The sequence below is a fragment of the Apodemus sylvaticus genome, chromosome 15 (assembly GCF_947179515.1).
Source record: "Apodemus sylvaticus chromosome 15, mApoSyl1.1, whole genome shotgun sequence".
In the NCBI taxonomy this organism is placed as follows: domain Eukaryota; kingdom Metazoa; phylum Chordata; class Mammalia; order Rodentia; family Muridae; genus Apodemus; species Apodemus sylvaticus.
The window spans coordinates 64,807,965-64,832,640 of NC_067486.1; the positions used below are offsets into that span (position 1 = coordinate 64,807,965).

Below are 24,676 nucleotides of genomic sequence, written 5' to 3' on the forward strand. Positions count from 1 at the left end.
CCTTAATCCCTTCCAACCCCCAACAACTAGATAGGAGAGAAAGGTTAGAGGGGAAAGGGTCATAGATCTCTCCAGGCTCCTTCCTACTCATTAGGGTGGTTGGGTTCCTTGGAGCCGGTCCAATCTTTGGGGTCAGGACATCTCCAGCTTCTTGTCAAACCACAACAGCAACCAAGAGCATCAAGGGGAGCAGCAGCCTCTCAGAGCACCTACCTCCCAGCCCCCTCAGAGCTCTCTCACTTATACCAGCTCCAGAGTCCCCAGAATTCAACTGTCTGCAGCTGACAAGTATCATGCCCCTCCTAGAGCACAAGGCAATCATGGGTAATGGCCGTGGACAAACTGAAGCAGCTTTATATCCCGCACCAGAGATTAAAACAAAAACATAATCACATAGTGTAACCGAGTTTTTAAAGAACCCAGCCTTCTCACTACAGTTGGTTGTCCGTGGCCCTGGGATTGAGGCGGGCCTGCGCAGGAGGCCAGTGCTCCAGCACTGAACCACAGCCACAGCTCTGGCTTCTGTCTCTGTTTTACACGACCTCCCTGCTGAGGGTAGTCCTCTGGTATGTGGAGAGCTCTTTTCTCAAGTTGTGTCCCCACTGCTCAGTAAACAGATAGATGGCCCTGGGGGTTAGCCAGCCACCTTTGATCCACCCATCCATTGTGTGCCTGGACTGCTTCCAGCTCATTGCTGCCAAGACACAACTGCCGCGATACCCTCCTGAACTGAGAGAGTCCCATAGATCTGAGTCTTTTTGGAGAATGTGCCTGCTGCTGCCTTGTCAGGACATAAAGTTCTCTGTGCTCACTTTGCCAGGCATTGCCAGACAGATCTCAAAAATGCCCAGTGGACGTCACATTATCGATAGTTTGTAATTATCTGACTTTACCCCTGTAACAGCTGTGAGCTATGTTTTATTTAATTTACATTAGGTGATAATTAATAGGTTTAGACTCTCATCCTATGATTTGTGGCTTATTAGGTTTCACCTACTTAAGTCACTCTCCACAGCCTTGTCCAGTCTTTAATGGTAGTCCTTAAATGGTTTGCATATTTTAAGTATAAATCTCTCATCCATCTAAACATTTTCAAGTATCTACTCCTGGTCTGCTGTCTGCCTGATAGTTTCGCAGTTTTTAAAATTATTGCCTGTTGGTTTTTTCTTTCACATCTGGGTTTTTATCCCACCTTAGTAAATGCTGCTGGCAGCTGGTGGAGGAGGGTGTTCTTCCAGATGCTGAGGGGCATCTAGAAGCATCCCTGGCACGTGGCTGGCAGTGCCATCTCACCGTGTGTAGGGTTTCTGTGTCAGTCTCCATGCTCCTCTGTGCTCCTCTTTGCCTGGCCAGGCGCTGTTAGTCTTGCTATCTCAGGACAAGGGCTTCGGCACCAAGCCTTTTTAAAGGGTAACTTGACTTTTTAAGGAATTTTGTTTTTCATATTTCTTAAGTTTCTAGGAAAAAATACAAGCAAGATTTTAGTTGTGACTACACTGAATTTATAGATACATGTAGACTGAGAGTAGACTGTCCATCTAGATTATTTCTGTTCTCATGCTTTGGTTTAAGATTCTCAACCACCCCACCCCCTATCCACCCCCCCAACTCCCCCCACCCACTGCCACTCCTCTCCCTTCCTCCCTGTCTCTCTTTGTTTCATATTAGTCCCTGGCCTTCCTGGTTCATTCCTAGATGCTACCTGGGTTTTCTCTTCTTTTTTTTTTTGTTTTGATTTTTTTTTTTTTTTAAGATGGTGTCTTGATTTGTAACACAGGCTGTTCTGGAACTCAGGGCCCCAAACTCAAAGTAACGGTCCTGCCTCAGCCCCCTAAGTGCAATATAACACCTAAGTATAACACAGCAAACACTGAGGACTTTAAGAACTATAAGTGAAAGGGCACTTGGGCAATATCTTGTTTTGTTGGGGTTTTTTTAATAACTTTAATAGTATATATTGATCATAATCTTTCCCTTCCCCAGTTCCTCTTAGGTTCCTACCCCCATCCCTCCCCACCCAGCTTCGAAGTCTCTCCCTAAAGGCAAACATGCCGGCATGGTGGCGCACACCTGTAATCCCAGCACTTGGGAGGCAGAGGCAGGCAGATTTCTGAGTTCGAGGCCAGCCTGGTCTAGAGTGAGTTCCAGGACAGCCAGGGCTACACAGAGAAACCCTGTCTCAGAAAAAAAAAAAAGAAGAAAGAAAGAAAGTCAAACACAAAGGAAAAGAAAGAACAGAACCACGGGGTCAGTTTTCTGTTAGCCAGTTATTTCTGAGCATGGGGCCTGCTCCAGAGTGTGGCTGATATTAACCATTGTGACTCCACTAAAGAAAACTGATTTTTCCCAGCAGACATCATGTACAAAGAGCTTCTTGGGTGGGGTGAGACTGTGTCCACTCCCCTCTCCAGGCTGGATTTTGTGTATATTGAACCTGGGCAGGTCTTGTGCATGCTGCCTCGGTCTCTGCGTTTGTATGTGCCTCTGACCTGGTTCCCTGGTTCTGCTAACTCGGGCTCTTACAGTCTTCCCACCTGCTGACCTTGAGGGCAGGGCTTCGATAAAATCATCCCATTTAGGCCCGAGTGCCACAGAGTACAGCCTTAGAAAAAATTAAAGTGTTAAAGAATATCAAGTTTATTAATAAGTGGGCACACGCTTCCTATTCTGTGTTTCAGTTTCAAAATGACTTAAGTATTTCATAGTTTAAATTCTACATCTTAAATTTGTGATGTTTTCTTTTGCAGCAATTTGAGGTTTTTGATGATTGCTCTAGCATACGCAATACCCCTTGGTGTGTTTGCTGGCTGGTCTGGAGTTCTGGATTTAATTTTAACACCAGTGCATGTTAGTCAAGTAAGTATTTGTATCTATATATGTTGTCAGTATTTTAGCTCATTTAATTTATAAATAATGGTGATAAGTTTTGGTTTTGGCTTCAAAGATTAGGTAAAGTATTGTCTAAATCATTGTTGCAAAAACAAGATTCCTCTGGGACAGTTGAAAATTTGATTTTTTTTTTAAAGATTTATTTATTATATGTAAGCACACTGTAGCTGTCTTCAGACAATCCAGAATCTCATTACAGATGGTTGCAAGCCACCATGTTGTTTCTGGGATTTGAACTCAGGACCTTTGGAAGAGCAGTCAGTGCTCTTAACTACTGAGCCATCTCTCCAGCCCGAAAATTTGATTTTTAACATCAGCGTGAGTTTCGAATTTCTTTGGCTGCTGTTAATACTGATAAACAGAAGAGAAAAGGCCTTAGTTTTAGTAACTTCATCCTTGGCCAGGCGGTGGTGGTGCACGCCTGTAATCCCAGCACTCTGGGAGGCAGAGGCAGTTGGATTTATGAGTCCGAGGACAGCCAGGGCTACACAGAGAAACCCTGTCTCAAAAAAACCAAATCCAAAAAAAAAAAAAAACAAACCCTCCATCTTTTATCCTTGTGCATCATCTGATATATTGCTATTCTAAGTACTTTCTTGTCTCAGAATTAGGAAGCTTCCTTTTATAAAACATAACTATGGGCTCGGTGAGTGAAACCACGATGATCTGAGTTTGATATCAAAACCCACATAGTAGAAGGAGAGATCTGATTCTACACACACTGTTCTCCAGCTGCATTTACGAATGAGTACACACAAGTACACACACATGCATGCAGGCGCACACACACACACACACAGTCTGTTGAGTCTGTTTCTTTAAAAGTTACAAAATTAGGGCTAGAGAGATGGCTCAGCAGAGGACGCAGGTTCAGTTCCCAGATCCTACACAGCAGTCAAAACCATCTATAACTCTAGTTTCAGGGCTCATCCGGCTCCCTTGGCTCTGCACACATGTGGTGCACGTGCTTGATAGCAAACACACGTCCATGCTAAATAAAAATCAATTTTTTAAGTTAAAAAATGACTCATATATCTTTTTAATGAGCTTCATTGTGTGTTTGTTTGTCTAGTTCCTTGGTTTCCTGGCAAAGTGCACGTCATGGTTATCTACTCCCTGGTGGTGTTATTAGCCCTCCAGGACCATGTATTCGAGATAGTAGTTACCCTGAACTTCAGTGTCTTCTCACATAGTTTTTCCTTAAGTACGTCCATTTGCTTCTGATTGAATGTTTCTTTTCTGAATATTCTGTTGGTTTATACGTTCATCTTTATTTTCTTCAGTTTTCATCTATAGGAAGGAGTTATTTTGCTCCTTTTCCTTTTAAACATAAAGTGCCTCAGAGTATCTGTCTTAGGGTTTTTACATAGACACCGTGACCAAGGCAAGTCTTATAAGGACAGCATTTAGTTGGGGCTGCCTTACAGGTTCAGAGGTTCAGTCCATTATCATCAAGGCAGGAGCATGGCAGCATCCAGGCAGGCATGGTGCAGGAGGAGCTGAGGGTTCTACATCTTCATCTGAAGGCTGCTAGTAGAGTACTGGCTTCCAGGCAGCTAGGACTAGTTACTCCCTGGGCCAAACATATGTAAATCATCACCCTGTCTCTGATTTCTCAGCTTTTAAAATATATTCTTTTTAAGGCTACTTAATTTTATTTTAAAGTATGGATTTCCCATCCCATCCCATAAGTTTATTAAGTAGTACTCTCATTATTATTCCATTTGAGTTTATGGCCACACCATTCTGAATGTATTTAAACTCATCATTATTATTTAATTTAAAATATTTCCAGAATCCATTGTATGTGGGGGGTGTTTTAAGGACATATCCTGTTTTCTTTTACAAGTATAACATCTATAGATTTTAAATTCTGTTTAGAAATTAAAATAAGATTGGTAGCAGGAATTCAGGGTGACCTCAAGCTTACCACATAACTGAGGATGCCCTTGAACTCCTGATTCCCCGACTTCACCTCTGGAGTGCTGGGTCATAGTCACCTTGTCACCAGGCCCCATTTTATGAAATGCTAGAGCGCTAACTCCAGGCTTCATTCATAACTGGCAGGCACCCTCCCAACTGAGCTACAACCCCACCATCATTCTTCTTGAGGTTTGCAGGACTCTGGATCTTGTCTCTTCCTTTTCTAGAAATGTTTAGCCAACATCTCCTTAAGATTCATGTTCTCCACTTTCTCACATGACACCATGTTACACTTTTATGCTGCATTTCTGATCATGCGGCGCCTAATCACGTGGCATCTCTAGCTGTATGTCTTACACCTTAGCGCTGCATTCTATCATTTTACCTTTCAATGCTACTGACTGGATGTTTTATCTGTCATTTTTCCAGCTCAAAGTGTCAATCTTTAGCTGTAATGTACCATTAAATTCATCTGAGTTTTAACTTGATTGTGTTTTTTTGAGTGATAAATTTTGATTTGTTCTGTTCTAGTGTACAGATTTCTTTTTTTTTTTTTTTGGTTTTTTGGATTTGGTTTTTTTTCGAGACAGGGTTTCTCTGTGTGGCCCCAGCTGTACTGGAACTCACTCTGTAGACCAGGCTGGCCTTGAACTCAGAAATCCGCCTGCCTCTGCCTCCCAGAGTGCTGGGATTACAGGCGTGTGCCACCACCGCCCAGGCTTGTGTACAGATTTCTACAGCCATACTTACCTTTTTCACCTCCTAGTAGTATTCATTTATGGTCTGTACCTCAGCCCCACCCCACCCCACCCCAGCCTGTTATATCTGGTGCGCAGTCATAGCTCCTTGCTGATTTACTGTGACAGAGACGTCTGGATGAGTGTTAGGCACAGACCATGTAAACAGATCACCCGGATGGCAAGAGGGTGTTATTTTTTCCTCCAAAAAGAATTGTAAGGATTTGTTGGTGTGTTTTCTCGAGGAAACCTAGGAACTGCTTTAGTCTGATTTCAAAGACTGCGACCATTTAAATCTAGACCATTGTACTTCCAGTGCCCCCTCCCTGCAGTGCGCCTGTCAGGCTCCCCAAGTCAAGTCTGTTTTCACATGGTCCTCATCCTACAGTGAGCCCCAACCCCATATCTTTTCTTCCGTAGGTGAATAAGATGAACAACATGTCTGTCCCTTAAATACATGTTCTGAAATTAGCAGACACCCCTAAAGAAAGTCATATACCGACGCCCAGCCTGTCTCTCTGGGTTCTCTTCTGCTCTAGATCATACTCCCATAACTCTGCCTTCCACCAGGCTCTTCCGGGCCTCAGATAGATTTCCTCCCAGAGCTTGTAATTCTCCACCACAATACCAATCCAGATTACCATGTGTGCCTGTCTCAGTCCACACCATGTACTTTAACAAAATACCTTAGACTAGGAAATTGATGGTAACAGAAATTTATTTCTAATAGTTCTGGAGGCTGGGCAGTCCAAAATCAAAACACTAGCAGGTTCCATATCTGCCAGATTCCCTTTCTGCCTCCAGACGCTCCTTTTCTGCACCATCACACGGCAGAAGACGAGGCACCGCTTCTTTTATAAAAGGCCCCTCTTCTCTGTACTGTCTCACCAGGGATTTGGTTCCAACACATGTGCTAGACCATAGCTGAGCCTTTGCCACAAGGCAACCACTTTCTCCAGTTTTGGATGGCAGTCATTCCAACTGTACTCTGTTCTAATAAGGAAGTGTGCAAGTCTGTTTAAATGATGCCGAATTTTGCATATCTCTAACTAGTATTGCAAATCCTAAAAAGCTCTTCCTGGTATCTTTCTATGTTTAAACTCAGAGATACAGAGTCCAGGATCACACCAGATATTAAGTCATAATTTAAAATTATGCTTTAACTTTTAATTAACAAAGGAAAAAGATCATAACTGGCTTGAAAAGACCGGCCTCAGTACAGCTAGGCCGTGCATCCTTGCCTGGTACACAGTGCCATGCACCCAGGGGGCGGATGAAAATGTGTGTGGCTGTGCTAGAGAGACAAAGGCTCAGTGGGTAAAGGGCTCCTCACAGGAGCTGAGGACCTGAGTGTAGGTCATCAGTGCTGAGGCTGAGTCTGCAGACCTGGTGCTCCTGCAATGAGAGAAGAAGGAGCAGGGGCATCTCCTGAAGCTAGAAGGCCATCTTACCTGGCTCAAACAAAGTAAAAGGCAGGGTGGGGCCAGCACCAGAGGGTGTTCTCCACATGGACATTAGGACATGACCACACACCTACACAGTGCTGTAGAGATGCAGGCAGTGATGACAAGCGCCCCAAGTACATGGGCTTGAAGGCAGGGAAGAGCTAAAATGGGAGAAGCGTCCTGAGATGGGACCTGCTCATGCTTGGTGAGCTCTTGCTGTGCACTGCTTACCAAGCTGAGTCCTGCAGGTCAGAAGACACTGACCAGAGTCACGGAGCCCAGTACAACAGGAGCAGGAATAAAAACAGCTTCTGAGTTCAGCTCCTTTTTTCTCTGTCTACTTGTGCTCATCAGACTTGTAAGTGACAGCATATTTGATAGAACAACTTAATAGGAAACAAATATTGCTTTGGCTATGGTTCTATAGATTCTAGTCTATGTTGGCGTGGCACATTGCTATGGGCTGAGGGACACCGAACATCATGGTGGGCAGCGAAAGAGTTCAGTTCCCTTAGAGAGGCGCCCAGGACAGGATACAGTCCCTAGGGACATGACCCCAGTCACCCTCTTCCTCCAGGTAGGCCCTACCCCCTAAGGCTTCCCAAACTGTCGGGTACTACCAGCATCTGGGGACCAAGCCGAGTCACATGAGGCCTGGGGTATGTGTCGTATCCGGGTCATAATACCAGCCTCTTCCAAAGCCCCACGGATCTCCCCATCGCTCCTCCCATAACTCTTATCACTCAGTACAGTCTTACGGATGGCCAGATGGTTTAGCAACCAATTATTTTGTAGGAGTTTTGTGTATGACAACTAGATTTAAACTTCTTGAGGTCATGGACCATTTTCTATCCTTTCTTACTGAGAGTTCTTAGCATTAGGCAGTACTAGACAATGCTAGTGTATAGCACATGCCTGAAAATATTTAATGGTATTGTTTTGTTGATTTAAACCTTCCAATAAAAAGTAATAGATGATAAAATAATCTAGATGAATTGTGTTCATTAGTCACACATGAATCCTTTCATTTTATCCATTTTCTTAAATATTTCCTAGATTTGTTGCATTTAGCTAGCTGTTTAATATGACTGAAGAGGATTTCATTTAATTTCTCCTTGGCTGCAACATGCCAGTCTTGTATTAATGTTATTGTATTAATACACTAATTAATGTGTTAATAACAAGTCTGCTACTTTGTTAACAGGTAGACGCTGGCTGGATTGGATTCTGGTCCATAGTTGGAGGCTGTGTTGTTGGGATAGCTATGGCAAGGTGAGAGATGGCATATCAAGTTCATGAGTGGGTGGTGGGGATGAGAAGCGGGCTTTCCAATATGAACACTATTTAGGAAAAAGCAGAAGAAAGGCCAGCAATGGCCGCCTGTTGGGAGTCACACGGCAGAAGGATTCCAGCTGCAGGAAGCCTGCTTTGGAGCGGTCCCTCCCAGAGTGCTTTCCGAAGGCAGGAAGTGCATTTCCAGTATGATTAAACTCTTCTCTTCATTTTATTTGAAATGTGGTCACATCCTCAGATGGGACCACACCAAAAAAATGATATAATTTTTAAAAATAATTAAAAAGGTAAAGCAGTAGTTAGCAAGAAGACACATGTCAAAGACCCGTGTGTCAGAGCATCTCTGGGCACTTGTGGGAAGGCAGACCCCGATTAACAGGTGTGTTCCTGTGATTATCACTCTGTGATGAAAGTATCTGTAAAGGTCTCCAGTTTCCTTAAACTCTTTTTCATCCCAACCCATTATGAGAGCAAATTCTTAGAATGAGTTAGAAAAAGAGAGGGTTCTTATTTATTCCAAACCCAGAAATCTTAGGAATAAAAACATCACTCCTTCCTGTGACTACATGTGAAACTACTCTTGGTGTTTCTAAAGGAAGAATGTCATTAGCCCTCCAAGCCAATACATCACACCAAGTCCAGCCCATCTGTTTGCCAGGAAAAATCGAATCTAACTACATACTTGAGGAGATCAAGAGGATACATAAACCTCTCAGTGTCCGATACAATGTGCTTGGCACGGGACAGCAGTGTAGACCTTGCAGTCCAGGGTGATGCAGGAATGACGTCACATCCAGCTCACTTTATTTGGGGTTTTGTTGTTGTTTTGCTTTGTTTTGTTTTTGTTAGAAAGGCATAGAATAAAATCCAAAAGCTAAAGGTTTGAGCTAAGAAATCCCTTTGACTTCGAAACACATTGTCCTGACAATTCTGTCAAGAATCATTTACAGTCTTTCTGTAATAAATAATAATCCTTCATAAACTCAGAATTCAGACCAAGCATTTATAGCTTCTTGGGGAAACATCATGTTGGACAGACATTTTCATCAGGTTGTGGGATCTGTCCAGAGTATGTAGAAGTGCTCCCTAGATGAGAGCAAACCTTTCAGTAAGCAAGTAGTCCGTTCTTCCCACCTACTGCGGTGGCCGCTCTCATATCATAGTCACATAGTCCAGGAAATACCAACAACCACGATCAGTCACATATCAAATAAATGCAGGAAAGGGAGGAGGAAGAGGCAGCAATGGCTAGTATTGAAGAATTGCAAAGAACACCTGCAGAGAGTAGACATTACAGTCTTAAAGGCAGAATGGAGAGGACACGGTTAATGTCATACTGTGGACATTTCTGTAATAGAAATAATCCCAAAGGATAGAATTGCTATATTTAGGCACAGCCAGAGCTGATAGGAAGAAAAGCAACAAATGGAAATGGGAAGAGAGATGAAGGGCGTGGTTCTTAGTTGATGAGGATTCAGGAAAAGGGCAGTGAGTTTTGAGAATCTAAAATCCTGTAAAGTTCCCAGCTGGCTGAGATAACATCCAGCGTCCTCCCTACCCCCACCCTACCCCAGACTGCTCTTCAGGTCTCATTGTCTGGCCCAGGCTGGCCTTGAACTCTCTACCCTCCTACCTTGGCTTCCTGGGTGCTGGGATTATAGCCATATGTTGCCACAGCTTCACTGTATTCTTGCTCTTAGAAAGTCTACAGTTTAGTTATCATAAGACGTGAAATAAGCAGATAATTTCCAGTGGAGGAAAAAGCTGAGTGGGATCTAAAGCAGAATGCAGGGGAGGACTTGAGTGAGCATGAAGGGCCTTGTTGAACAAGATCTGGATGAGCAGAGGGGGAGTGGACCACATGAGGGCCTGCAGGGTTAGTGTTACCAACAGAAAGGCCTCTACAAGGAAGTGCCCAAGTTACACCCTGCTATGGGAACCAGCCTTCACATGGATGAGAACAGAACACAGTTACCCAACTGGGCAAAGGGGCTTGTGTGCAGGACAGGGCCGGGTCCTGATGGAGGGGGGATGCTCCAGAGGGGCTTGTGTGCAGGACAGGGCCGGGTCCTGCTGGAGGGGGGGGATGCTCCAGAGGGGCTTGTGTGCAGGACAGGGCCGGGTCCTGATGGAGGGGGGATGCTCCAGAGGAGCTTGTGTGCAGGACAGGGCTGGGTCCTGATGGAGGGGGGATGCTCCAGAGGGGCTTGTGTGCAGGACAGGGCCGGGTCCTGCTGGGGGGTGGGGGGGATGCTCCAGAGGGGCTTGTGTGCAGGACAGGGCCGGGTCCTGCTGGGGGGTGGGGGGGATGCTCCAGAGGAGCTTGTGTGCAGGACAGGGCCGGGTCCTGCTGGAAGGGGGGGGATGCTCCAGAGGAGCTTGTGTGCAGGACAGGGCCGGGTCCTGCTGGAGGGGGGGATGCTCCAGAGGAGCTTGTGTGCAGGACAGGGCCGGGTCCTGCTGGAGGGGGGGGGATGCTCCAGAGGAGCTTGTGTGCAGGACAGGGCCGGGTCCTGCTGGAGGGGGGATGCTCCAGAGGGGCTTGTGTGCAGGACAGGGCCGGGTCCTGCTGGAGGGGGGATGCTCCAGAGGGGCTTGTGTGCAGGACAGGGCCGGGTCCTGCTGGAGGGGGGATGCTCCAGAGGGGCTTGTGTGCAGGACAGGGCCGGGTCCTGCTGGAGAGGGGGGATGCTCCAGAGGAGCTTGTGTGCAGGACAGGGCCGGGTCCTGCTGGAGGGGGGATGCTCCAGAGGGGCTTGTGTGCAGGACAGGGCCGGGTCCTGCTGGAGGGGGGATGCTCCAGAGGGGCTTGTGTGCAGGACAGGGCCGGGTCCTGCTGGAGGGGGGGGATGCTCCAGAGGGGCTTGTGTGCAGGACAGGGCCGGGTCCTGATGGAGGGGGGATGCTCCAGAGGAGCTTGTGTGCAGGACAGGGCTGGGTCCTGATGGAGGGGGGATGCTCCAGAGGGGCTTGTGTGCAGGACAGGGCCGGGTCCTGCTGGGGGGTGGGGGGGATGCTCCAGAGGGGCTTGTGTGCAGGACAGGGCCGGGTCCTGCTGGGGGGTGGGGGGGATGCTCCAGAGGAGCTTGTGTGCAGGACAGGGGTGTGAGTTTTGGAAGAGCCAGCCTTGCACTTCAATGTCCGCTCTAAAACAGAGCTAATGTGTATTCATTATAAAATGTTTAAAAAGTATAAAAATAGAATAAAAGTCAATTTAAAAGTCTATTCTGTGAGCTGTAGACTCCAAACACTTTACATTTTATAAGAGGGAAAATTATTATAAAAGTAACATAAGTAACACAAGAAAAGAAGGAAAAATATATTCATAACTGGCTTTTAAAATTATGCAGTGAAAATTCAAGAAATAGGTACTTAAAGAAAGTATGTTGCTAATTTAAACAATGCTGAGAAATCTAGCTGGGATTAATTTGATACTGTTTTGTTTCAGGTTTGCAGATTTTATCCGGGGTATGCTGAAACTAATTCTTCTCCTCCTGTTTTCTGGGGCTACACTGTCATCCACGTGGTTCACCCTGACCTGTCTAAACAGCATCACCCACTTGCCTTTGACAACAGGTGAGCACAGGTTGCTTTTGAGCTTGGGGTAAATATTTTCAGTTCACAGGATAGTATGCCTCCTGATGGTAGGGCCTGGTCCTGCTGTCTACAGTTGTTTTACAGGATAGTATGCCTCCTGATGGCAGGGCCTGGTCCTGCTGTCTACAGTTGTTCCGTATACAAGAGGCAGGCTGTGGAGACATCTCAGTTGGTAAAGTGCCTGTGGGTAAGCATAGAGATCCGAGATCAGATCTCTGACCTGTGTAAAATGGTGAGGCCGAGAGGCTAGCGCATGGCCCAGCTTTTGCAGAGGGCTCAAGGTCAGTCTCTGACGTGCGTGTCAGGTGGCTCCAACCACGGGGAGCTCCAGCTCCCGAGGATCCAACACCTCCAGCCTGCAAGGGCAGTTGACTCGTGTACATGCCCATGCCCATACACAAAGCCTTAGCATAGTTTTGTTGTTAATGGCTCGGGGCTCAAATGCAGATAGACAGGATGGCCCAATGAAAGGACTTCAGGCTCAGTGGAAAACCCTGTGTCAAAAAATAAAGTGGAATGGGATTGAGGAAAGACACCCAAAATCAAAATCACCTTCACATGTGTATAAGCTTATGTACATGAGCAACTGCACACATATGTGTACATGCCTCCTGTGTGTGTGTGTACACCCAGATGAGAAGAGTCCAAGAAATAATTGAATATTTTGCATAGGGAAGTGTCCTCTTTACAGTGTCTCATATATCATGGAAATGCTTTGCCTGCACAGTCTCCAACCTGGCCCGGTGCCTTATTTTATATGGAGTCATCACATTTTCTGCATAAAATGTGATTTCTGGTCTCTGGAAGCTGTAGCCACCTTACACCTTAGTTTGTGTAAATGACCAGAAATATTTATAGTTGCTGTTATTTCTGCTATTATTACTGATGTAAGCTCTGAGGTTTTCCTATCGTTGCTGTAGATTGTTACAGAAATGTAATGGCTCAACAGCAGCACAAATTATTACCGTACATCCCTGTGGAGTGGGAAGAGCTCTGCCGTGGGTGTCTGGTCTAAAAGCATCATGGGGACTGTTGGGAAGAGTCTCTTCCCTCTCCTCTGGGTGATGTCAGCCCGTGACCTCACTCACAGTTGCATCTGGTCCCTCTGTCCTACCTCCCTGCTTTCAGGGATTCTTGACTTACATTGGGCCCACTCAGATAATCCAGGATAATCTCCCAATTTCAGACTCCAGTTATTAGCAGCCTTAATTCCATCTCAGGCTTGATCCTCTTTGCCCTGTAAGGTAACACATGGATAAATTTGAGAGACCGAAACATCAATCTTTAGGGGAGAGAGGCATCATCTCCCTGCCTAGGGTCTTGTCTGTATTTCTGTGATGGCTTACTAAGGAAGGCAAGGAACTCCGACTATGTCTTCCTCTCTTCTAATAAAAAGATTGCTTCAGATGCAGATATCTTACTTATATTGTAAGTAAGTTTAGCCACAGTGGATTATGTGCTCAATTATAGGATTATTTATTATGAAGTACATTGAGGGATTAATGTCATACCAGCATTTGATAAGTAGGAGTAAATAACAATCTGAAGGTTTTGCGGGGCCCCTTGCCCAGCGGCACGTGGTTCCCCCCTGCCCAGTGTAAAGTTTCTGCACATCCTACTTTACATCTCTGCGTCTGGTATTAGAACCAGGGTCTGTACACCAGCAGCCCTGAAGAACAGCCACATTCACAGGGATGATAAGCAGTCGGGCAAGGTTGGCAGACAGAGTACCCCAGGACATTCATAGGGGCGATACTGGGTGCTGACATCTACTGGACTCCAGTCCAGAGAAGTTCCCAGTGTCAGTAGACGGGTGTTCATTCTGATGATGTCATAGCTTTGAGAAGCTAGTTGATATCTCCACAGAGCTGATCTAGAGCAGGAAATGAAGTGGCAGTAATCAATATGATTGGGAATTGGCACTCTACAGTTGCCCATCAGATGCACATACCTGTAGTATTGTGGTCGTCCTCTCAGTCTATGGCTGCTACCCTTTAAATGGCTGCTGAGTTGTCAGGACGCATATCTACTGAACTGCTTCCACCTAAGTGTGTGGTCAGCACAGTCATTAGCTATTTATTTTGGCCTTAAAAACACTGCTAAAAATGGACACCATACTAAGTCAGCATTAAGATCAGAGGTGGTGGGCTGGCATGATGGCTCCAGGGATAACCATCCTGCTGTCCAGCCCCACAGTTCAGTCTCCAGGACCCATACATATATATACTCACAATCAATCAGTCAATCAATCAATCAATAATAGTACATTTATTAGTGTTTTTTTAAGATTGAAAAGAAAACCAAAGAGCTTTGGGTTTTTTTGTTTTTTGTTTTGTTTTGTTAAAATTTAATAAATTCCTTCCTAATGCTGGAAAAGTAGAATGCTTTTCTCAGCCCCCTCAAACTCTGAAGCCTAGGCATCCAGTGTAACAATTAGACCCTGAGTAAAAACCTGTGACTTGTTTATTTACCAGTGTTCCTACATGAGGTTTCAAACAATCAGGCAAGTGCTCTGAGTCAGATTTCTTTTTAAATTGACTTAATTGTATGCATATGGATATTTCACCTGCTGTATGTCTGTGTACCACATGCATGCAGTGCCCATGGAGGCCAAAAGAGGGCGACAGAACCCCTGGAAGTAGAGCTGCAGACAGTGGTGAGCCGCCATGTGGGTGCAGGGAATAAAACCCAGGTCCTGGAAGAGCAGCGGTGTCCTCTGCTGCGCTGTCTCTCCACCTCACTCGGCCAGATCCTTTTCTTTCACGCCATTCTGGAATAGTCTGTACTTGTGCAGCACTCAGATGGAACCATTTTAGTTTACAGCTTCCCTCATCCATGCAGTCACATGCAGACTTTTTACAGGATTCCATCTAGAAGTCCACATGTGTGAACTTTAACAGAACATAGCCGTGAGGGCTTAATGACAGCGACTGGTTGTTCATTATAAGACGCAGCTGGAGAGCTCAGGTAGTGTCGTCTCAGTGGAGGCATTAGGGGGCACTTTCTTAGCTTTTTACGACGGCTTTTGCTTGGATTTGTATAGTGAGTATACCTTCTATAGTCAGGGACCAAGGTGTATTTAAAAAGTGTACATCATTTTAGTCTCCCAGGGATGACCTGATTAAGACCACATTTTCCAGCCTCTGGTTGACAAGAAGTGTGCTAGACAGGAAGAGCAGAGGCAGACTTCTAACATAAATCAGGACTGGATGGGAAGGTTGAGTTCGATGTTCCCATCTTAACCAGGGGCGTGCCCGCTATACTTACGTCATGATATTTATGTACATTTTACTGTTGTTTCCACTTGCAAGTCCATTTTTTTAATGTCACTTAGTTCTTCCTGAAAGATGGTTTTTAACGTACTTACAGCCTAGGTTAAGAAGCAGCTCGTGTCGGCTCCCCTCTGCAGCCTCATGGCCTGTCTTGCTTCATACCGAGTAGCACTTAGCGGGCAGCGCGCTAAGTGTACCTCGCCCTCCTTTCCAGCCTGAAGATCTGAGCATGGATGTGTGCCTCATAAATTCTGTCCCCAGCCCTGCCCCTGCGGGGGAGGGGAGTGCATTATCTCATCCTGAGCCTCAGGAGATAGAGCTGTCACTCTGTCATTCAGCACAAGCTGTGGGGAAGGCAAAGGGGCACGTTTTAATGGAACAATGGGGAATTTTAATAAATCTATCACAGGTACTCCCTCTGCCTTTGTAAAAACCTGACCTAATTCTTTTTAAGTGAAAGAGGTTTCATGAAAGGGAATTTACTACAAAATCTAATTATGGACAGATGTAGACTTTGAGGTTGATATTTAAAGTCAATGGAAAGTTCGTGTTTCTTTATAGTGGCCATTCTTAGTCAGGAAATGTGTAATCTTTCTTTCCTAGAATGTTTAGTGTTTTACTTTTATAATATATAAGTCAGGAGAGTCTGTGAAAGACGCGTGAGACAGTCGTAACTACAGAGCAGCACCGTGTCTATAGCAGAGCCCCTAAGATATCACCCCAACATCTCGCCTGCCTTTGTGTCCGAGCACTCCAGTGTGTCTGTAAGGGCCGAACCATAAGATGGCACAGTCCTCAGAGCATCTCATCACTAAACAAGGCGACTGTGTACACACATCTGTGGACACAATAAGCTAAAAGCTAGTTAAGTTTGCTTGCAGCACTGTCTTATGACAACCGTCATTAGTCTTTGTGTAGTCCACGAATCTTGCTATTGGAGTTGCCACCTCTGCAGAAGGAAAACTGGGTCACAGCATTGTCTCTGAAGGCACAAGGCTTGATAGATGCACTGGCTCACACACAGACTCGTGGAGGTTGTCAGCACTACGCAGTTCTTTCCCCTTAGGAAAACTTAGTGTTTAAATTTTCATTATTAATTAACTGTCTTTACAACAGGATGAATAAATAACCTCATGACTAGATAACGGGAGAGCTTCAAAATCTAGAGGCTCTTGCTATAAACAACCGCTGCGAGCACATTACTCACCTGATCTGAGAATGAGATGTCTAGCCCTGTTAGCCACAACTCACGCAGTCATTTTTTACTGTATGGATGAATGCTTGCAAAGTGGCATTTTGAAAAATGCTAGCGCTTTTGTGTTGAGTTTGCTGAAACAATACAATTTGACTGTTTGACAGAAGTTGCCTTGGGAGCCATTATTCATCTAATTTCATCTCTACTTACTACAATGTGCAATGGCGTTACCCAGCAACTCCAGAGTGAGAGGGAAGGGAGGTGCCCTACTGGGCAGACACCCCTTAGAGCACAGGCAGCGTCTGTTACCTCGAGGAAGGAGGCCTTTCTAACTGTTTGAAAGTTGGGCAGTGTGCACAGGCCAGAGAGTAAGCTGCTTTGTGTCTGTGTGTTTTGACTTTATTACAGTAATGACTCCCACTTTAACAGCACATAAAAAGCGAAGGTGTTCGCGTGCCCCTCCAGTTATGCCCCATTTTAATAGCATGCAAAAACTAAAGCATACTCATGGCCCCTCAGAGCACAGAATATGATTATAAACATTTTTAAAGAAATAGGTGACTTGAAGCTTTCAGGAAGTATGATAAAGAGTAACTTAAAGGGACTCTCTCCCGGCCATCAGTATCGGCTACGAAACAGAAACTAGAAAATGAACCAAGAAGAGACTTCTGGGTGTAACGGTCATGAGAGCTGGGAAGGCCTCCCTGTATAACACTTAGCACACACGTGTGGAAACCCAAATTTGAACCTGCAGGACCCATGTCAAAGGCCAGGCACAGCTGCCAGCCTCACTCCACTGCTGCACAGGAGGCGGGAGGCAGGGACAGGGAAACCCTGGACTCCGTGAGCCAGCTCTCCGGGCCTGTGCCTGTCTCCAACAAGGAGAAGGGGCGGGCTAACACCCAAGGTTACCCTTACACGTGCACTGTGGCATACATACACATGAGCACGTGTTGCGTGCACATACAAAGGATGCTTTAAAAATGATTTCTTGAAGTAATAAAATGCTCAAAGGATCTAGTGAAGAAGATCATGTAATATTTATTTGTGGAGATGTTTAAGAGAAATAAGTCTTGGGCAGAATTGTGTTTCAGAAGGCAGTCAGTCAGCACTCATGATTTAATAGTACGCTGCCTTCTTCTGAGCCATAAATAATTTGGGGGTCTGGAAAGTGTCTGATAAACCTCCATGCTGGTATCATTTCACAACCAGTCTCCAGGCCCACTCTTTCAAGGATTATTTGTTGTGCTTCATTTCTGCAAGATAATTACTTTGCCTTTCAGCCATACGGAACTGTAAACATAGCAGTCAATTTTTATGGGACTAAAGTATGCCAGCAAAGAGGCTAAACAAGGGTGCCTGCAGATTAACAACACAGAAGGAAATCACAGTCACTAATGACATGGCCACAGTCCTAGTGTCCTCACCTGGGCAAGCCCCATGCGCCAAGTGCTTAACTTTCAGCATGTTGTGAGGGTTACAGCAGTGTCCCTTTAGGGAGAAGTGTCATGATGAGAAAGAGAGGTGCATCTCGGTGACAGAACAGAGAGCCAGGCCTAAGCAGGATCTAAAGCCCATTGCTTGTCTAGGCTGTGAAGAATGCCTGGCTGTCGGTATGGATGCGGTTCGATTTTTTGTTTCCAGGGTTTATTCTTATGGGTTTATGTGCATGTGCCTGTGAGTGCCAGTGCCCACAGACATCAGAAGGTTCTGGAATTCTAGGTGGTTTTGGCCACCCTGCCGGTCTTGGAGGCTGAATTCTGGTCCTTGCAAGAGTGGTTCATGCTCTTAGGCATTGAGCTTTCTAGTCCCTGAGGATGTGTTTTGAAGTCTATGTTCAGCCTACTCAAAATCTGTGAATGTTTCGATTTACTGTTGCTGTTACTTACTTCTGTCTTAATTTCCAAAGGGCTTTTTTTTTTCATTTATGAAGTTACTTTCAATGGGGAAACAGGAAACAGTTCTAGTAAAGGTCTAATCTGATCATTGCTGGCTGCCTTCCTCAGCTTTATCCTGAAATAAAAGTCCGTCAGTGTGCAGGTAAGGAAACTTACCTGTACAGTGTATTCTTGTCCTAAACCTAAGTCAGAGAAATTCTTAACTCTATTAAGATAATTCTTTTTTTTTCTGCCGCCCTCTTAAGATAATTCTTAATCATTTTTCGTTTTACATGTTATATCTTATTTCTTAATAAAAATGTAAACAAATTCTTGACTACTCTTGTTCATCTATGAGCACCATGAGAGTTTTGTGTTTTACATTCTGGGAAAAATCCTGCTACATGAGTTAAAACTTGTCTCTGATCTGCTTAAATGAACTTTGCCCATTTGATATAATTTATCATTTAGTAAATGAGCCTTGGGGCTAGAGAGTTGGCTCAGTAGTTAAGAAAGTGCTGTACTCTTGCAGGGCAGTGGCATCTCACAATTGTCTGTTACCCCAGCTCGGGTCGGGGTCAGGGGTCCACAGCCTCTAGCCACCAAGAGTGCTTGCACACTTATGCACAAAACCATACACACAATTGTAAATAATAGAAATAAAATGATGGGCAAATGGACCTCATGCTGGAGGGGTCAGTCAGTTGCTAGAGTGCCTGCCTAGTGTGCACATAGTCCTAGGTCCGTTCCAGCCCCACACATAAGGATATGGTGGTTCATGCTCAGAGGCAGGGGGATCAGAAGCTGAAGGATTTCCTCAGCTTCTTAGCCAGTTCAGGGACACTTGAGCAACTTGACACCCTGCCTCACAAGAAAAGTAATAATAGAAACATTTAAGTGAGACCTCTTTTGTAGCATCTCAGATGTACCTTTATCAGATAGCAGCATGCATATCTCCCACAGGGAAGGCCTTTTCCCATCTTACTGGTCAACTCTGGGTCCTAAGCCCTTGTTCCCCAGCAAGTTATAATCTATCTGGAGTAACAAGCTCTGCAGAGCAAGTCATCTCCCCTTAGTGGCCCTCAGCTTCTGGAGACACCTGCCATGTCTGGCCTAAGTCTTAAATTTAACCCACTCCCTCCCCTCAGCTCAACAGCCATATGTGCACACCACTGACCAACCTGCTTCCTCTGGTCTCAGCCTTCTCGCATATCAGCGTCTTCCTTAAAGCATTGCTAGGATGGGGCCTGTGAGACGGTTCACCAGGGAAAGACCCTTGTCTCGGAGTGGAGGTTGAATCCACGGAAAGGTGAATGGAGAGAACTGACTCCACAGAGTTGTCCTCATATACAGCAATACTAATAATAGCATTTTAAATGTGTCAGAACCCCTTAAACGTGGTTGTGAGCTGTCCAGGGGAAGGGAACAAAACTCTGGAGCATTCTTACTTAAGCACTGAAGCATCTCTCCAGACGCTAAATGTTTTTTTAATTAAAAGCAAAACATTCCTAGAACTGGTGTACCCACCTTCCCGCTGCACTCCCAGCCAGAGACCAGGCGGATGGCTGCTTATGATCAGACACGTGTTTGGAGAGTGGCATATAATTACCTTCCTCACTGTGCTGGAAATGGCTGCCAAGCCAGGAGATAGCAGAAGAGTGATCACAGACAGTCTGTGTACTGCCGGAGCCGCAGCCCGCATGCGCAGACAGTGTCTGTGTCCTGCCAGAGCCGGAGCCCGCATGCCATCAGCCACTGACAAGTGGATTTGAAGAAAGACGCAAGCTACATTTTCCCTCAGAAATACTTAAGCAGTAACTGTTGACCTCCTCTGGGGATGATTCCCTTTCTCTTCGTTTGTGGCCTGTGATGTTCTTCTGCCTTCGGCCCTGTCAACCTGTCTCTCTGTGCAGTCGCTTCCAGCTTTGGTGTAGAATACAGATTTGAGGCACATGCGGTGTGTATGAGTACGGTTAAATGAGAAATGCAGATGTTTGGGGTCCTTTGGTCTGACACAGTGGCTAGAGCCTGCACAGTATCATTAACAATGTTAGGTGGGCACTCAGGGAGGTGACATAGACATAAAAGAAGGAGCCATCTCTGCAGGAGCCCAGTTGTCCTTTACTCTGAACGGCGGTGGCCGGCTGTCCCTCCAGGAGAGTGGACTGTGCACAGGGCTCTGGGGTGCAGGCAGAGGAGGGAGCTTTGAGGATGAAGATTCCATTTGCGGGTTGGCTCCCCTTCACTCTCAAAGTGCTACCTACGTGCCAAGGGAGGGTTGGCCGTACCTTCCGCCCAAGGTCTCAGGCCCTTAACCCTTCACTGCCGGTTTAACAAGTTGGCTTGTTTGGATTTTGTTGTTGATGTTGTTGTTGTGGTTTGGTTTGGTCTTTGTTTTATTGTGCTTTCAGGACTTTAGTCACTTCAATTTAAGACAATTTATCTGCCTCAAAAAGAAATATGATCAAGTTTGGTATAGTGTGAATGCTGACTTGGAAGTGTCACAAAAGCTTCCAAGTGCAAAACTGCAAAGTTGCTGTGGACATATCTTCTTAGCTTTTTGTTGGGGTAACTTTGTTTACATTGGGTGAAGGTGTGTCTCCACATTTCCAGTGTTAACTCTGGACTGGCAGGAGCTAAATGCGGGCAAGATATTAGTGGTATCATTTTTTGGCCCATCACCAGCCTTATGTTTGCAAATACTTGTCCTTACACACGTGCACAGGTACCTGATGGTCAGACAGCCCTCTATACCTAGAGGTAATCTAGAATTGGATCAGAGATTTTCTCACTACCGGTTGGTTGTGATAAAGAGCCAATAAATAGCTGGGCAGGAATAGAGGGCAGAACTTCCCGGCAGAGAGAATGATGCAGGAGAAGAAAGCGGATGCAGGAGATTCAGAGAGCGGACACAGAGACGACAGACAGACAGACGAGCAGAGCAGAGAGAGAGAGGTATAGCCCTAGCCTTGCTGTGAGCTATGGGTTACTGCAAACGAAGCCTATGCTTTAAACCTGCATTAAAGTCTCTGCCAGGCTTTTTTCTGCTGAGAGGCCTGAGAAAGTCCCACCGTAGCTTTTCTTTTTTTGTTTTAGTTTTCAAGATAGGGGTTCTCTGTGTAGCTCAGGCTATCCTGAACTCATTCTTCTATAGACAAGGTTAGCCTTGACTCATCAGCTACTTCAGCCTTCTGGGTACTGGGATTAAAGACATGCACCACATGCCTGGCGGGAAGAGCATATCTTGAGTCTCATTAGATGTTAACTGCAGAACTTCTTCTTCTCTGAATTTTGGAATTTATTTTATCTTTTATAGACAAGGTCCCAGTTGGCTCAGGCTTGCCTCAAACTCACTAGCTAGTCAAGGGTGACTTTGAACATCTGATCCTCCAGGCTCCACTTCCAGACTTGGGGTTACAGTGTGCATGGCTGTACATAATGTATGCAGCGCTGAGGATCAAGCCCAGGACCTTGCCAAGCCAGCACCCCACCAACTGAGCCACGCCTACCTCCTCGCTGGGGTTTCTTTAGTAACTGCCATGCACCCAGGGCCGTGGTTCTCCACCTGTGGGTCACCACCCCTTTCACAGAGTCACGTAAGACCATCGGAAAACACAGATGTTTGCATCATGATTCATAACTGGCAAGATTGTAGTTATAAAGTAGTGACAAAAATAATGTTATGGCTGGGGCCCACCGCAGCATGAAGAACTGTACTGCAGGGTTGCAGGGTTGCAGTGTTAGGAAGGTGAGAAACACTGAGCTAGGAATGTGGCTATTTTAGTGGATGAAAATGTGTCCATATGTAGTTTAGCTGTTTGGTTTATATGGGGATGCTTTCAGGGGTATTATTCCATGTGTGCCTAACAGATATCCACTTTTAACTGTGCTTAGTACCACACGTGGCTCTTTTGCAGCTCAGACTGCAGACCCATGAAATCTTATTAGCTTTTTTGAAAAAAAAATTGCATCAGCAATTCACTTGTGTTTATTCTGCTAAATTACCTTGACGTTTTAATTGAAAGGCAGTTTATTATAATTTTAGTCTCACTATTCTAAAAAGTCATGGAAATATTTAATGATTGTGTTGTTTGAACCCTCTGTGATGAGCAGGAAATTATCTTGTCTACTTGACTTTGAATAGATGACACTCATCCACTGACTACATCAAGGCTGAAATTCAAGTAGAAATCAAATTCAGACTTTTTACAGTCAGCTTCTACAGTCTGCACGCTCCAGAACACTGGGGGGCTGTGTGTGTCAAACCAGTGCTCACAGCTGCCTTTCCCTCATTCTGATTAGGAAGACATTCAGTTAACTCTTCCCCGTGTAATTTATGTGATTCTTTAGTTTCTGCATTAGAAAGTGATTTTAGCATATCCACCTAGTAGTGTTTGTTTGTTTATTTGTTTGTTTTCTAAGCATTCTAAGTTATCATTTGGGTCCTGGACTGTACTGGTTCTTACTCTCCAAGTATTTCTCTGGCCCCATATAGCTTGTCTTCAGCCTTTGCACATACTGCAAACAGCATCTCAGTGACTGTCGTGAGTGGATCTGTACCCACACAGATAGAACATAACATCCCAGAAGTAGACTCTGAATCGAAGAGTCAGCACAGTGATTTAGGTTAGATATTTCCAAACCACCCACCAGAAGATGGTCTTCCACCAGAAGGTCACCAACAGTGTTTGACCACAGTAGGACTTTTACCTTTCCAGTGACAGTTCTTCAGAGACTCCTTGTGAGCGTGAGCCTAGAGAGCTGCTTGGCGTGAGGGTTATCTAACAGGGTCTGCCTTCTCCAAATGATGCTCTCCCGGGGAATCCCAGCTCAGCCTTTGTACCGAGCTTGGTAAAGATCTATGGACTCTGATGACTCCTTCCAAGACCTGTACCCAGTGCCCTCTGGCATATATTCCTTGTTATATATAGTCTCACTTGCCATGTCGGTTCTCACATTGATTATGATTGTAGTAAACATTATATTTTAATTCACCTGATTATAATTTCATGTAGGCATATAGCCCCTTCAAAAATGTAAACATAGATAGTATTTTTGGTTCTTTGTTTTGTTTTTTGGTATAGTTTGATCTGTTCTGTTTTGAGACAGGTCTCACTCTAGCCCATATTGTCTTGAGACCCTTTGCGGAGTCCAGGCTGGCTTTGAACTCAAATCTCCCGGCTCCACCTCCTGAGTGCCAGGTTTACAGTATAAGCCAGAATGTCAAAGAGGAAATATTTCTACCCTTGTTTCCTAAAAACATCTAATTCCATCAGTTTGTGATCCTAGATTAAGTAGTAGCATTTGCTGGTCCCTATGTGATGGAAGTTTTTCTTGCCATTTATTTCAGTACTTTTTTGTTCTAAACTCCTAGCTGATGTGTTCTTGGGTCGGTAGTTCTTTCTTCCCCCAGTTACCCAGTGGTAATCTGACCAATCAATAAATGATTGTACATTGGAAATGGAATACACTATAAAAGCTTCCAGTGACATTCCCCAGCGCGCCACACACGAGTCACACATTGAATGTTGTGTGATTGACATCCACCCAGTAGATAGTGAACACAGGTGCTATGTTGTGCTTTATTTTTACAAATCCCTGAGTGTGGGGGTGGGGCTGGAGAGGGGGCTCAGTGGTTAAGAGTGCAGTTGCTACTGAAGAGGACTGAGTTGAGTTTTCAGCACCTGTAACTCCAGGACCAGGGCAAGCCAGTCAGTACCTCTAGTGTCCTGGGCATGCACATACACGTCTTCAGACAGACAGACAGTCTCCCCCCCCCCCCCCTCTCTCCCCTCTCTCTCCCCCCTCTCTCTCCCTCTCTCTCCTCTCTCTCTCTCTCTCTCTCTCTCTCTCTCTCTCTCTCCTCTCTCTCTCTCTCTCTCTCTCTCTCATGGGCAACAGGAGGGTAGCTCAGCTTGCCACAGGCCTGACAACCAAGAAAGCATTTAAAGGTGGAAGGAGAAAAGCAACTCCCAAATGTAGTCTCTACCCTCTACACGAGCTCCGTGGGACTCACCACGCACACAGGCACATCATACACACAGGCACAGCCTAAAAAAGTAGAAAAAAAAGTTCTTGAAAACGATGTCACGTTTTTAATGGGGCCACATGGCTGCTTGTGTGGCTGTAAATGGCCACTGTGTCACCCAGAGGCAGGGCTAGGTGCTACAACATGTTGTTTTCTGGTCTGATCACTGTCATTGCCAGCCATCTACATTTTTAGAGGACATTTTAATTTAGAGTTTACAATCCTGGAACATGAGCTCAAGTGGGGGGGGGGGGGCGGGATTGGGGAGAGGCAATGAGGTCAGCCAGAGAAATCCGTTAGAGGACTGGTGGCTCTGCTCTCTCTGTCTGAGGTAGATTCTTAATGATTGGAGCCCACTGTGGATAACTGTGGTGCTTTGAAATGCCAGAATCTATGAACGATGTGTAAGAGATTTGGTTT

General features: G+C 45.4%; 1 protein-coding gene across 1 annotated transcript in view; it reads left to right on the forward strand.

Annotated features, from left to right (window-relative positions):
- Positions 1–24,676, forward strand: part of Slc49a4 (solute carrier family 49 member 4) — a 76,371-nt gene that overhangs the window by 41,267 nt on the left and 10,428 nt on the right. Inside the window, exons 5-7 of the mRNA XM_052158522.1 lie at positions 2,748–2,856; positions 8,199–8,266; positions 11,736–11,863. Of these exons, the coding sequence (XP_052014482.1) occupies positions 2,748–2,856; positions 8,199–8,266; positions 11,736–11,863 (305 nt within the window). The remainder of the gene's footprint in view (positions 1–2,747; positions 2,857–8,198; positions 8,267–11,735; positions 11,864–24,676) is intronic.